At 41.8% G+C, this 15,368-nt stretch overlaps 1 protein-coding gene across 1 annotated transcript in view; it reads right to left on the bottom strand.

The window, feature by feature from the left end:
- The window catches only part of LOC121569912 (nuclear receptor-binding protein 2), a 72,221-nt gene that overhangs the window by 11,886 nt on the left and 44,967 nt on the right, over positions 1-15,368 (bottom strand). The window contains exons 5-9 of the mRNA XM_041881243.2: positions 15,086-15,126; positions 14,635-14,729; positions 14,340-14,363; positions 12,528-12,614; positions 11,909-11,964 (exon numbers count right to left, since the gene is read on the bottom strand). Coding sequence (XP_041737177.1) covers positions 11,909-11,964; positions 12,528-12,614; positions 14,340-14,363; positions 14,635-14,729; positions 15,086-15,126 — 303 coding nt within the window. The remainder of the gene's footprint in view (positions 1-11,908; positions 11,965-12,527; positions 12,615-14,339; positions 14,364-14,634; positions 14,730-15,085; positions 15,127-15,368) is intronic.

Genomic DNA, 15,368 nt, shown 5'->3' on the forward strand with positions numbered 1-15,368 from the left:
CTGATGTCCTTACACAGCTCTCTGGTCTTGGCCATTGTGGAGAGGTTGGAGTCTGTTTGATTGAGTGTGTGGACAGGTGTCTTTTATACAGTAAACGAGTTCAAACAGGTGCAGTTAATACAGGTAATGAGTGGAGAACAGGAGGGCTTCTTAAAGAAAAACTAACAGGTCTGTGAGAGCCGGAATTCTTACTGGTTGGTAGGTGATCAAATACATGCAATAAAATGCAAATTAATTACTTAAAAATCACACAATGTGAATTTCTGGATTTTTGTTTTATATTCCGTATCTCACAGTTGAAGTGTACCTATGATAAAAATTACAAACCTCTACATGCTTTGTAAGTAGGAAAACCTGCAAAATCGGCAGTGTATCAAATACTTGTTCTCCCCACTGTACAAGCCGCTGATGTGCGGCTTTGGAACATCTACATTTAAAAAAGTAGAATAAATCAATTTAATATACACCATCACAATAAATACATTATTTATTTTAGGCAGGTCTAAAGAAACACTATGATATGAAGAAAATGTATTTCAGAAGAACAGAATGAGTTGTACTGTATGTTATTTGGCTATGCACCATGCCATAGGCTGTAGGCTTGTTCATTTAGCAGACAAGATATGCTTATAAATGCTGTGACATTATTTTATATTATATGATTTTATAGTAAGAAAAATATGAATTTAGCTGAATAAAATAGAAAGGATATTTGTCCCATTCCGGAGCGAGTGTGCTATGTTGAGCATAAAAGTGATAACTTGAAACAGGTCCTATACGCTAGATTTAGAATTATTCGTCAACTTTAGTTGTGAATGATACAACCCTTAGAATGTCTTAGAAATCAAAACATATATGGGCTGCATGATGTGACTATAGGCTATTGATGATTTGAGAAAGAAGCAAAAAAAATTGCGCTCTGTTCCTTGCCTCAGGCTGCACACGCTGTTCTTATCTCAATTTAATATTGTCATTACTAATATGTAAAATTAGTTTAGATTTAGCCTATTAACAAATGGGCAGGCATAGGGGCAGGGAAAAAAGTAATGTCATCCGTATGTACTCGGATAGCGAATGGAGGCTGCTTTCCCGCTGGTCGTTTTTCAATCATGCTGGTAGGCTACTCCGGTTATTTCACACCATGCATAAACCACTGTTTGAGGAGCATGCAGCCTCACACTGCAGACAGGTGATATTCCGCCCAAATTCTGTAGACTCTCCAACCCTGTTCCTGCAGCTACCCAGTGCTTAATTTGGAAAACCAAGTGAAATCTGTTCGGGAACATCGATAGTAACATGTTTTCACAACAAAACATATTTCATTAAACTGTTGACAGCCCCTCTCTCTGCATGCTGGAGAAAGGAATGAAGGAGAGAGAGGAGGAGATGGAAACGCACGGTGGTGAGATATTCTGTAGCTAAAGGTAATGTGTCAGCCTATTAATTAAAATGTCCTATTGGGACATTACTACACTGTTAAAATTAAGTGCTTTGTAACACCAAAACTAGTGGCAACTGTGCTTCCACCAACTTAAAGGAGACAAAACCTTAACTCTGCTGGAGTATTGAAACACATCATCCTGAGATGTTTTGAAACATTACATGGTGTGTTGTAACACCACTTAATCAAGTGTTGTGTGCCAGGGACTGGGAGCACTACCAGAAGAAATAGAGAAACCAATTTATTTGTATTTTTTACAATTTTTTTAGGGGGTAGATCAGCTTTAATATTGCAGATAGATTGTAGCTTCCATCAATGTAATTGTCTGCATCATTTCCAATCCCCCATATATATTTTTTGTTGTTGTAAATATACATATTTATATATATACAGTACCAGTCAAAAGTTTGGACACACCTACTCAATCAAGGGTTTTTCTTTATTTTGACTATTTTCTGCATTGTAGAATAATAGTGAAGACATCAAAACTATGAAATAACACATATGGAATCATGTAGTAACCAAAAAAGTGTTAAACAAATCAAAATATATTTTATATTTGAGATTCTTCAAAGTAGCCTTGATGACAGCTTTGCACAATCGTGGCATTCTCTCAACCAGCTTCATGAGGTAGTCACCTGGAATGCATTTCAATTAACAGGTGTGCCTTGTTAAAAGTTAATTTGTGGAATTTCTTTCCTTCTTAATGTGTTTGAGCCAATCAGTTGTGTTGTGACAAGGTAGGGGTGGTATACAGAAGATAGCCCTATTTGGTAAAATACCAAGTCCATATTATGGCAAGAACAGCTCAAATAAGCAAAGAGAAACGACAGTCCATCATTACTTTAAGACATGAAGGTCAGTCAATATGGAACATTTCAAGAACTTTGAACATTTCTTCAAGTTCAGTCTCAAAAACCATCAAGCGGTATGATGAAACTGGCTCTCATGAGGACCGCCACAGGAATGGAAGACCCAGAGTTACCTCTGCTGCAGAAGATAAGTTCTTTAGAGTTACCAACCTCAGAAATTGCAGCCAAAATAAATGCTTCACAGAGTTCAGGTCACATACATATCTCAACATCAACTGTTCAGAGGGGACTGTGTGAATCAGGCCTTCATGGTCGAAACCACTACTAAAGGACACCAATAAGAAGAAACCTGCTTGGGCCAAGAAACACGAGCAATGGACATTAGACCGGTGGAAATTTGACCTTTGGTCTGGAGTCCAAATTTGAGATTTTTGGTTCCAACCGCTGTGTCTTTGTGAGATGCGGTGTGGGTGAACGGATGATCTCCGCATGTGTAGTTCCCACCATAAAGCATGGAGGAGGATGTGTTATGGTGTGGGGGTGCTTTGCTGGTGACACTGTCTGTTTTTTATTTAGAATTCAAGGCACACTTAACCAGCATGGCTACCACAGCGTTCTGCAGCGATACGCCATCCCATCTGGTTTGCGCTTAGTGGGACTATCAATTATTTTTCAACAGGACAATGAACCAACACACCTCCAGGCTGTGTAAGGGCTATTTTACCAAGAAGGAGAGTGATGGAGTGCTGCATCAGATGACCTGGCCTCCACAATCCCCCGACCTCAACCCAATTGAGATGGTTTGGGCTGAGTCGGACGGCAGAGTGAAGAAAAAGCAGCCAACAAGTGCTCAGCATATGTGGGAACTCCTTTAAGACTGTTGGAAAGCATTCCAGGTGAAGCTGGTTGGGAGAATGCCAAGAGTATGCAAAGCTGTCATCAAGGCAAAGGGTGGCTTTTGAAGATTCTCAATTATAAAATATATTTTGATTTGGTTACTACATGATTCCATATGTATTATTTCATAGTTGTAATGTCTTCACTATTATTCTATAATGTAGAAAATAGTAAAAAATTAAGAAAAACCCTTGAATGAGTAGGTATGTCCAAACTTTTGACTGGTACTGTATATATATATACATATCTTTTAAAAATATATTGTCCTTTATTCTATAGCTAGAGGAGTGATAAGTATATGTATTTTTGTCTTTATCTGTTGTGGTCTAGTACTGTCTTTTTGTTAGCTAGGGCCATCTACTTTAAGTGCTTCCTGTTTTCCCAGTGGCCTACTTGGTGTGTGAACTGCTGACTGCTCATAATTTGCAGATAGTTGTTGACACATCAACCAGGATCAAGGGGCAGGGCAATTTGTGACTTGTTTTGGTCATCAGTGGCTGTATTGGGGGTTGAGTGGTTTCACCTCTGCTAGGCAATTAGCAATTATTGTTAGTTCTTCAGTCTCCCCTGGTTTCTCAGCGGCAGCTGTAAGCGGCGGTCTCGTCAGTGGCGGTTTTGTCGCAAAACTAAAACCATCGGCAAAACAAAGACGGTTCTGCCGAGTTGTTCTGCAGTGTTATTCAAGGAAGGGGAGAGGAGGGCTTCACACCACTCTCTCACTTGAGTATCTTACCTAGTTACTTACAGATTATCTAATTTTGCTCTTTTGTAGCTTTGTCAACTATGTGTGTGTTTTCTATACCTGTTCGCACCTCTCCCTGTAAGCTTTACAGACGCTCTCCACCCCTTGGCTGCAACCCTTCTAACATGTGGAATTCCCGGTGTCTGGCAGCGTTTGGAACTGCCGATCTGCGGTCAAGAATGCTGAGTTCATCTCAGCCTATGCTACCCTTCAGTCCCTTGACTTTTTGGCCCTGACGGAGACATGGATCACCCCAGAGAACACTGCTACTCCCGCTGCTCTTTCTTCATCTGACTATGTTTTCTCTCATAGTCCGAGAGCATTTGGTTGTCGCGGTGGTGGCACAGGTCTACTCATTTCTCCTAAGTGGAGATTTTCTATTTTCTCCCTCTCTCACCTGTCAATCTCCTCATTTGAATTTCATGCTGTCACTGTCACTTGTCCACTCAAGCTTAACATTATTGTCATCTATCGCCCACCAGGTGCCCTTGGAGAGTTCCTCAATGAGCTTGACACCTTGATAAGCTCATTTCCTGACGATGGCTCACCGCTCTTCGTACTTGGCGACTTCAACCTCCCAACGTCTGCCTTCGATTCCTTTCTTTCCAACTCTCTCTTTCCCCTCCTTGCCTCTTGACCTCACCCTATTCCAATCACCTCCAACTCACAAGGCAGGCAATACGCTTCACCTCATCTTTACTAGAGGCTGCTTGCCTACTAATCTCACTGCAACCCCCCTCCAGGTCTCTGATCACTACTTTGTTTCCTTTTCTATCTCCCTTTCCTCCAAACCTAACCACTCATCCTCTACCCAGATGGTAATGCGCCGTCGGAATCTTTGCTCTCTCTCTCCAACTACTCTCTCCTCTTCTATCCTATCACCTTTCCCTTCTGCTAAATCCTTCTCCCTTCTGTCTCCTGATTCTGCCTCTTCAACCCTACTCTCCTCCCTTTCCGCGTCCTATGACCCGCACTGTCCCCTTTCCTCCCAGCCGGCTCGGCCCTCCCCTCCTGCTCCGTGGCTGAGTGACTCATTGCGAGCTTACAGAACAGGGCTGCGGGCAGCTGAGCGAAAATGGAGGAAAACTAAACTTCCGGAGGACCTATCATCCTTTCACTCCCTACTCTCTACCTTCTCTTCCTCTGTATCTTCTGCTAAAGCCACTTTCTACCACTCTAAATGTCAAGCTTCTGCCTCTAACCCTAGGAAACTATTTTCCACCTTCTCCTCCCTCCTTAATCCTCCACCCCCTCCCTCCTCCCTCTCTGGGGACAACTTTGTCAACCACTTTGAAAAAAAGGTTGACGACATCCGCTACTCATTCACTCAGCCTATTGAATCCACTGGTCTCACTAACACAGAACTACCATACGCCTTGACCTCTTTCTCCCCTCTCTCACCAGATGACATCCTGCGACTAGTGAGGTCTGGCCGCCCGACAACCTGCCCGCTCAAACCCATTCTTTCCTCCCTTCTCCAGACCATCTCTGGAGACCTTCTCCCATTCCTCACTTCCCTCATCAACTCATCCCTGATCACTGGCTGTGTCCCCTCTGACTTCAAAATGGCCCGAGTTGCTCCCCTCCTCAAGAAACCAACACTCGACTATAGACCTGTATCCCTACTTTATTTTCTTTCCAAAACACTTGAGCGTGCTGTCTCTGATCAACTTTCTCGTTATCTCTCTCAGAACGATCTTCTTGACCCTAACCAGTCAGGCTTTAAGACGGCTCACTCAACCTGCCAAAGCTGATTCTCTCTCCTCTGTTCTCATCCTCCTAGATCTATCACTTGCCTTTGACACCGTGAACCATCAGATCCTCCTCTCCACCGTCTCAGGGCTGGGCGTCTCAGGCTATGCACACTCTTGGATTGCATCCTACCTGGTAGGCTGCTCCTACCAGGTGACATGGAGAGGATCTGTGTCTGCATCACATACTCTCACTACTGGTGTCCCCCAGGGCTCGATTCTAGGCCCTCCTCTCTCTATACACCAAGTCACTCGGCTCCGTCATATCCTCACATGGTCTCGCCTATCATTGCTATGCGGATGACACTCAACTACTTTTCTCCTTACCCCCTTCTGACACCCAGGTGGCGACACACATCTCTGCGTGCCTGGCAGATACCTCAACTTGGATGTCGGCCCACCACCTCAAGCTCAACCTCGACAAGATGGAACTGCTCTTCCTCCCCGGGAAGGCCTGCCCGCTCAAAGACCTCTCCATCACAGTTGACAACTCCATCAAACCCCTGCAACTTATCCAAAAATGTACTTTCTATGCCTGTGATATGTGGTTGTCCCACCTAGCTATCTTAAGATGAATGCAATAGCTGTAAATCGCTCTGGATAAGAGCGTCTGCTAAATAACTAAAATGTTAAATGATTTTCCGCTAACCCTACCACCCCTCCCCTAATTGGAGTAAACTAACTAACAACAACACTTAGGCTTCTACTTCCAGCTTATTCATACTATATACATTTTACGGACACAATCTATTTTACAATAGTTACATTTTGTTTGTTTTTAGTCCTGTCCTTCCTCTACCCTCAACCTCTCCCATCTATTTCTGAAGTCCATCCAGTTTGATTTCTATTTGCCATATACAGTGGGGAAAAAAAGTATTTAGTCAGCCACCAATTGTGCAAGTTCTCCCACTTAAAAAGATGAGAGAGGCCTGTCATTTTCATCATAGGTACACATCAACTATGACAGACAAATTTAGAAAAAAAAATCCAGAAAATCACATTGTAGGATTTTTAATGAATTTATTTGCAAATTATGGTGGAAAATAAGTATTTGGTCACCTACAAACAAGCAAGATTTCTGGCTCTCACAGACCTGTAACTTCCTCTTTAAGAGGCTCCTCTGTCCTCCACTCGTTACCTGTATTAATGGCACCTGTTTGAACTTGTTATCAGTATAAAAGACACCTGTCCACAACCTCAAACAGACACACTCCAAACTCCACTATGGTCAAGACCAAAGAGCTGTCAAAGGACACCAGAAACAAAATTGTAGACCTGCACCAGGCTGGGAAGACTGAATCTGCAATAGGTAAGCAGCTTGGTTTGAAGAAATCAACTGTGGGAGCAATTATTAGGAAATGGAAGACATACAAGACCACTGATAATCTCCCTCGATCTGGGGCTCCACGCAAGATCTCACCCCGTGGGGTCAAAATGATCACAAGAACGGTGAGCAAAAATCCCAGAACCACACGGGGGGACCTAGTGAATGACCTGCAGAGAGCTGGGACCAAAGTAACAAAGCCTACCATCAGTAACACACTACTCCGCCAGGGACTCAAATCCTGCATTGCCAGACGTGTCCCCCTGCTTAAGCCAGTACATGTCCAGGCCCTTCTGAAGTTTGCTAGAGTGCATTTGGATGATCCAGAAGAGGATTGGGAGAATGTCATATGGTCAGATTAAACCAAAATATAACTTTTTGGTAAAAACTCAACTCATCGTGTTTGGAGGACAAAGAATGCTGAGTTGCATCCAAAGAACACCATACCTACTGTGAAGCATGGGGGTGGAAACTTCATGCTTTGGGGCTGTTTTTCTGCAAAGGGACCAGGACGACTGATCCGTGTAAAGGAAAGAATGAATGGGGCCATGTATCGTGAGATTTTGAGTGAAAACCTCCTTCCATCAGCAAGGGCATTGAAGATGAAACGTGGCTGGGTCTTTTAGCATGACAATGATCCCAAACACACCTCCCGGGCAACGAAGGAGTGGCTTCGTAAGAAGCATTTCAAGGTCCTGGAGTGGCCTAGCCAGTCTCCAGATCTCAACCCCATAGAAAATCTTTGGAGGGAGTTGAAAGTCCGTGTTGCCCAGCGACAGCCCCAAAACATCACTGCTCTAGAGGAGATTTGCATGGAGGAATGGGCCAAAATACCAGCAACAGTGTGTGAAAACCTTGTGAAGACTTACAGAAAACGTTTGACCTGTGTCATTGCCAACAAGGGGTATATAACAAAGTATTGAGAAACTTTTGTTATTGACCAAATACTTATTTTCCACCATAATTTGCAAATAAATTCATAAAAAATCCTACAATGTGATTTTCTGGATTTTTTTTCTCTCATTTTGTCTGTCATATTTGACATGTACCTATGATGAAAATTACAGGCCTCTCTCATCTTTTTAAGTGGGAGAACTTGCACAATTGGTGGCTGACTAAATACTTTTTTTCCCCACTGTATTTTTAACTGTGCTGTTTCACAAAAGTTCTGAACCTACAGTGGGGAGAACAAGTATTTGATACACTGCCGATTTTGCAGGTTTTCCTACTTACAAAGCATGTAGAGGTCTGTACTTTTTATCATAGGTACACTTCAACTGTGAGAGACGGAATCTAAAACAAAAATCCAGAAAATCACATTGTATGATTTTTAAGTAATTAATTTGCATTTTATTGCATGACATAAGTATTTGATCACCTACCAACCAGTAAGAATTCCGGCTCTCACAGACCTGTTCGTTTTTCTTAAAGATGCCCTCCTGTTCTCCACTCATTACCTGTACTAACTGCACCTGTTTGAACTCGTTACCTGTATAAAAGACACCTGTCCACACACTCAATCAAACAGACTCCAACCTCTCCACAATGGCCAAGACCAGAGAGCTGTGTAAGGACATCAGGGATAAAATTGTAGACCTGCACAAGGCTGGGATGGGCTACAGGACAATAGGCAAGCAGCTTGGTGAGAAGGCAACAACTGTTGGCGCTATTATTAGAAAATGGAAGAAGTTCAAGATGACGGTCAATCACCCTCGGTCTGGGGCTCCATGCAAGATCTCACCTCGTGGGGCATCAATGATCATGAGGAAGGTGAGGGATCAGCCCAGAACTACACGGCAGGACCTGGTCAATGACCTGAAGAGAGCTGGGACCACAGTCTCAAAGAAAACCATTAGTAACACACTACGCCATCATGGATTAAAATCCTGCAGCGCACGCAAGGTCCCCCTGCTCAAGCCAGCGCATGTCCAGGCCTGTCTGAAGTTTTCCAATGACCATCTGGATGATCCAGAGGAGGAATGGGAGAAGGTCATGTGGTCTGATGAGACAAAAATAGAGCTTTATTGGTCTAAACTCCACTCGCCGTGTTTGGAGGAAGAAGAAGGATGAGTACAACCCCAAGAACACCATCCCAACCGTGAAGCATGGAGGTGGAAACATCATTCTTTGGGGGATGCTTTTCTGCAAAGGGGACAGGACGACTGCACCGTATTGAGGGGAGGATGGATGGGGCCATGTATCGCGAGATCTTGGCCAACAACCTCCTTCCCTCAGTAAGAGCATTGAAGATGGGTCGTGGCTGGGTCTTCCAGCATGACAACGACCCGAAACACACAGCCAGGGCAACTAAGGAGTGGCTCCGTAAGAAGCATCTCAAGGTCCTGGAGTGGCCTAGCCAGTCTCCAGACCTGAACCCAATAGAAAATCTTTGGAGGGAGCTGAAAGTCCGTATTGCCCAGCGACAGCCTCGAAACCTGAAGGATCTGGAGAAGGTCTGTATGGAGGAGTGGGCCAAAATCCCTGCTGCAGTGTGTGCAAACCTGGTCAAGACCTACAGGAAATGTATGATCTCTGTAATTGCAAACAAAGGTTTCTGTACCAAATATTAAGTTCTGCTTTTCTGATGTATCAAATACTTATTTCATGCAATAAAATGCAAATTAATTACTTAAAAGTCATACAATGTGATTTTCTGGATTTTTGTTTTAGATTCCGTCTCTCACAGTTGAAGTGTACCTATGATAAAAATAACAGACCTCTACATGCTTTGTAAGTAGGAAAACCTGCAAAATCGGCAGTGTATCAAATACTTGTTCTCCCCACTGTATATACATTTTACAGACACAGTATATTTTACATTTGTTATTTTGTTATTAGGCCCTCCCTTTAGCTCCATTCAACCTCTCCCATCTATCTCTTAACACCATCCATATTGGATTTCTATTTGCCATATATTTTTCAACTGTGCTGTGATGCTTCACAAAAGTTCTGAACCTTTCTATTCTCATAGTTTCTACAGATTGTAAATTAAAGATAAACATTTTGCTAAAAGTATTTTTATATTATTGATTGATTGACTATGACTTTTCAAATCACCCAGAATTGCTATTTTCAGCGTTAGCTCCAGGTAAATGTTACAATTCTTCAACCATTCCTGGACCTGTGACCAAAAACAAGCTACATATGGACAGTATCAAAATAAATGATCTAATGACTCTGTCTCTTCGCAGCAAAATCTGCAGAGCTTGGAAGGTTGTATCCCCCATTTATATAACATTCTATTGGTTGCAAGAAATGTGTATAATAATTTAAATTGAAAAATTCTAAGTTTTGAATCCGGCGTTGTTTTGCGTATCAGTTCATAAACCATGTGCCATGGAATCGGTACATCAAAAATCTCTTCCCAACTATTTTGCAATCTATATGGCACAGCTGTCAATTTTTTGCTCCTTAAATTAAACTGGTATATTTTCTTTATTTATCACAATTTTCTTTAACCAATTTCGGTCTTTAATGCAGGGCTGACAGACAAGTTCCTTACTTTTTACCCCTTCCACTTGCCTCTTCCATTTTTGCGGTAATGCTGCAATTTGTTGGTTGTAATTTTGGGTAGAGCAGATATTTCCATATATTTTTGTTAACTGCATATGTGACACAACTCCACCAGTCCTATTTATTATATAATTTACAAAGATTATACCTTTTTTAAACATTTTATCAAAAATAATGCTTTTTTATCAATTAGTATATTTGAGTTTAACCACAACATTTGTTGTATTATTTGTTCTGTCTTTTCTGGTGGATTAAACTGAAATTGCAACCAACTTTCTATGGCTTGTTTTAAAAATAGCGATATTTTGGAGATTATTTCATTTTCAAATAACCGAAAGTGAGAGGTTGTAATCTGAATAAAGGGAAAAAGGCCATTCTTGAACATGGTTTGAGACATTCTTACTAATTTGTTAGAGAACCAGTTTGGATTTAAGTATAACTTTTGGATGACTGACGCCTTTAGTGAGAGGTCTAATGCTTTAATATTTAATCATTTCTGCCCTCCGAATTCATATTCATTATATAAATAGGCCCTTTTAATTTTGCCTGGCTTGCCATTCCAAATTAAATGGAATATTTTTTTGCTCATATAATTTAAAAAACAGGTCACTAGGTGTAGGCAAGACCATAAGCAAACAGGTAAACTGGGATATGACTAAAGTTAATCAGGGTGATTTTTTCACAAATAGACAGGTATTTTCCTTTCCATGGAAGCAAGATCTTATCTATTTTTGCTAGCTTTCTATAAAAATGTATTAGAGTGACATCATTTCTTTCTTTCGGGATATGTATACCGAGTATGTTAACATCCCTGTCAGAGCATTGGTTGTATAGGCTAGACCAATTATGTACCAAAGACATCTTAAATCAGTAAAATAATATATAAAATATTATGCGTAATATGCGGTAGGCTATGTATTGTACAACGGCACAATCATTATTTTAATTAAATGATTTTTTCAGGGTTGGGCTCATAGGCCTATGCGTATGCATAAGCTCTAATATGTGTATGGGTGTTTTGAATGAATCATCACCTTAGAAAGCGCTGTCCATTTAGTTATGTTAGGCTTTGAAACAACATCCACAACGACCATAAATTCCACTTTTTCAACCGGTTGTTGAACTTCTTTCTTCAAATTGATCAATCACATTGAGGTGAGTTTTAAAAGTGTTTGATGTGATTTTCAATTGCATTTCCATTGATGTCAGAGTGGTTAGAGGGACAATAGAGTCCCGAGTACCAGGCCATTAGGGTCGTTAGTGAGTTGGGTACTACCAATGCATGTCCAGAGTGCATAAAAGGTGGAATTTTAATGCAGTCGTGATTGATGACTGCCGGTGTGGCGGTAATACGGTCACCGCAACAACCCTAAATGTAACACATATGGTTTATAATACATTTATAAAACATGGCAGCTGGGTTCTCACCTCCAGAGCACAGATCCCAAAGGAGAAGATGTCAATAGCATAGTCATCCTCAGCCACTAGACATAAGGAGAGAGAGAACAGTTGGAATCAATATGTAACATAATGACTGTCTAGTCACAGCATGGTTAGAAATTCCATAGATGCAGTAAAGAGGTCAATGGAATGCAGACCATGGGGGATAGAAGGACGCTGGATTGGCGCACATTCAACAAATCTGATCAAACAAAGTCATTATTTATGTATTGTAACAGGCCCACAATGTGATTTTTACCTCAACATAGTATGAAATACACATATAAACAATAGGCCAAATGTAGGCTTATTTTGCTGGGGGGCAATGACAGCATCTTTCCCCAACGCGTTTCCAAGGCATTTCCATTGTTTTGGAGTTCCATTTACTTCTTTTCCGCATCTTTAGTGAAACTGGCAACCCATAAAAGCAAGAAAGGCCCATATTCATTCAAGCTTCTAGGATCAGTTTAGCCTTTTAGATCATAATGAATAAGATTACATGAACAAAAAGGACCGGATCCTAGAACAGCACTCCTACTCTGAGATGCTTTATGAATACGGGCCATAATAGATATAGAAATAGAGGAAGGCCCAGTAAAACACTCACAGCCGTATTCAGGAGAGAAGAAGTGCAGGTTCCTCTGTTCGTCTCGGTTGGGGCGGACTTTACCATGAACACTGGCCTCCGGAAACACTGGGAGAGCAAGATAGACAGTAAAAAAAATCTAACCCAGACACCAGACCACACAGAATATTGTGACGTTCACTGAGAATAAGATACAGTGGGGAGAACAAGTATTTGATACACTGCCGATTTTGCAGATTTTCCTACTTACAAAGCATGTAGAGGTCTGTAATTTTTATCATAGGTACACTTCAACTGTGAGAGACGGAATCTAAAACAAAAATCCAGAAAATCACATTGTATGATTTTTAAGTAATTAATTTGCATTTTATTGCATGACATAAGTATTTGATACATCAGAAAAGCAGAACTTAATATTTGGTACAGAAACCTTTGTTTGCAATTACAGAGATCATACGTTTCCTGTAGGGCTTGACCAGGTTTGCACACACTGCTGCAGGGATTTTGGCCCACTCCTCCATACAGACCTTCTCCATATCCTTCAGGAATCGGGGCTGTCACTGGGCAATACAGACTTTCAGCTCCCTCCAAAGATTTTCTATTGGGTTCAGGTCTGGAGACTGGCTAGGCCACTCCAGGACCTTGAGATGCTACTTACGGAGCCACTCCTTAGTTGCCCTGGCTGTGTGTTTCGGGTCGTTGTCATGCTGGAAGACCCAGCCACGACCCATCTTCAATGCTCTTACTAAGGGAAGGAGGTTGTTGGCCAAGATCTCTCTATACATGGCCCCATCCATCCTCTCCTCAATACGGTGCAGTCGTCCTGTCCCCTTTGCAGAAAAGCATCCCCAAAGAATGACGATTCCACCTCCATGCTTCACGGTTGGGATGGTGTTCTTGGGGTTGTACTCATCCTTCTTCTTCCTCCAAACACGGCGAGTGGAGTTTAGACCAAAAAGCTAAATTTTTGTCTCATCAGACCACATGACCTTCTCCCATTCCTCCTCTGGATCATCCAGATGGTCATTGGCAAACTTCAGACGGGCCTGGACATGCGCTGGCTTGAGCAGGGGGACCTTGCGTGCGCTGCAGGATTTTAATCCATGACGGTGTAGTGTGTTACTAATGGTTTTCTTTGAGACTGTGGTCCCAGCTCTCTTCAGGTCATTGACCAGGTCCTGCCGTGTAGTTCTGGGGCTGATCCCTCACCTTCCTCATGATCATTGATGCCCCACGAGGTGAGATCTTGCATGGAGCCCCAGACCGAGGGTGATTGACCGTCATCTTGAACTTCTTCCATTTTCTAATAATTGCGCCAACAGTTGTTGCCTTCTCACCAAGCTGCTTGCCTATTGTCCTGTAGCCCATCCCAGCCTTGTGCAGGTCTACAATTTTATCCCTGATGTCCTTACACAGCTCTCTGGTCTTGGTCATTGTGGAGAGGTTGGAGTCTGTTTGATTGAATGTGTGGACAGGTGTCTTTTATACAGATAACAAGTTCAAACAGGTGCAGTTAATACAGGTAATGAGTGGGGAACAGGAGAGCTTCTTAAAGAAAAGCTAACAGGTCTGTGAGAGACGGAATTCTTACTGGTTTGTAGGTGATCAAATACTTATGTCATGCAATAAAATGCAAATTAATTACTTATAAATCATACAATGTGATTTTCTGGATTTTTGTTTTAGATTCCGTCTCTCACAGTTGAAGTGTACCTATGATAAAAAATTACAGACCTCTACATGCTTTGTAAGTAGGAAAACCTGCAAAATCGGCAGTGTATCAAATACTTGTTCTCCCCACTGTAGATGTGCAGCACGTTATATGGTTCTTACCATTCACAAACAGCCGGTGCCATACTGTAGATAGAAAAGAGCAGAGTATCCAGTATTAACTTCAGTGGCATAGAACGACAACAATAATGACAATACACCTTCGGGTAATTGTATTACACACAATGTATAGGTGTTTTCTAGTATGCAATGCTAACTGTTATTGCTACCATTTATTCAGATGAAGCTGTCAAGTCACAATTGAGTTGTTCCTAAAGGCCATGCTACGGCAGGGTTAGAGTTAGGTTTATGTTAGGGTTAGGTTAAGGTTAGGTAGAAAGTCTTTGCTGTATCAGACCTGAGCCAATCTTGATGAGGCCGTTGTGTTGGATAAAGATGGTGTCACAGGTCAGGTTGCCATGGATAATGGGCGGTTCACAGGAGTGCAGGTAACTGGTGGTAAATAACATGGCAATTAAGTGACTGAACACTTTGGGTCTCCAATTCCAACTCTTGCCCCCGGAAAACTATGGGACCATGATTAGTAGAATCCCGGGACCACCCATATGTAAAAAATTGATGCACGCATGACTAAGTTGCTTTGGCTAAAAGTGTCTGCTAAATGGCATATATTATTATTATTATAATAATTATTATATTAATCAGATATGTTAGGGCTGGACTGGAACAAAAGCCTGCATACCCATTACCTCTCCACGACAAGAGATGAAGACCCCAGTCAGTCCTAGAGTAATAGTTTACACTGCCACTGAAAATAATAGAGGGGATGAGAATGCTATTCGTCTTACCTGAGGGCAGAGAGAATTTGTGTACACCATCGCTTCCAAGCCTGGAATACATAACAGAGTGAACTGCAGACACTTAAAAAGTGGGATATGATTGAAGTTTGCAAGGATAGAAAACTATTTAAGTATAATCCCCTAATGTCTGACCAGGGACGGGTTCAGTACAAGGTAGCAAAACATTTTGAAATGGACAAAGAAAATGTGTGTTTTTATTGGTAGTGTTCAGGTAGTACCTCCCTGTTTCGAGTGTTTCAAAACGTGTGTCACAGCCAGGGGTCAGAGGGTA

The sequence above is a fragment of the Coregonus clupeaformis genome, chromosome 7 (assembly GCF_020615455.1).
Source record: "Coregonus clupeaformis isolate EN_2021a chromosome 7, ASM2061545v1, whole genome shotgun sequence".
Taxonomy (NCBI): domain Eukaryota; kingdom Metazoa; phylum Chordata; class Actinopteri; order Salmoniformes; family Salmonidae; genus Coregonus; species Coregonus clupeaformis.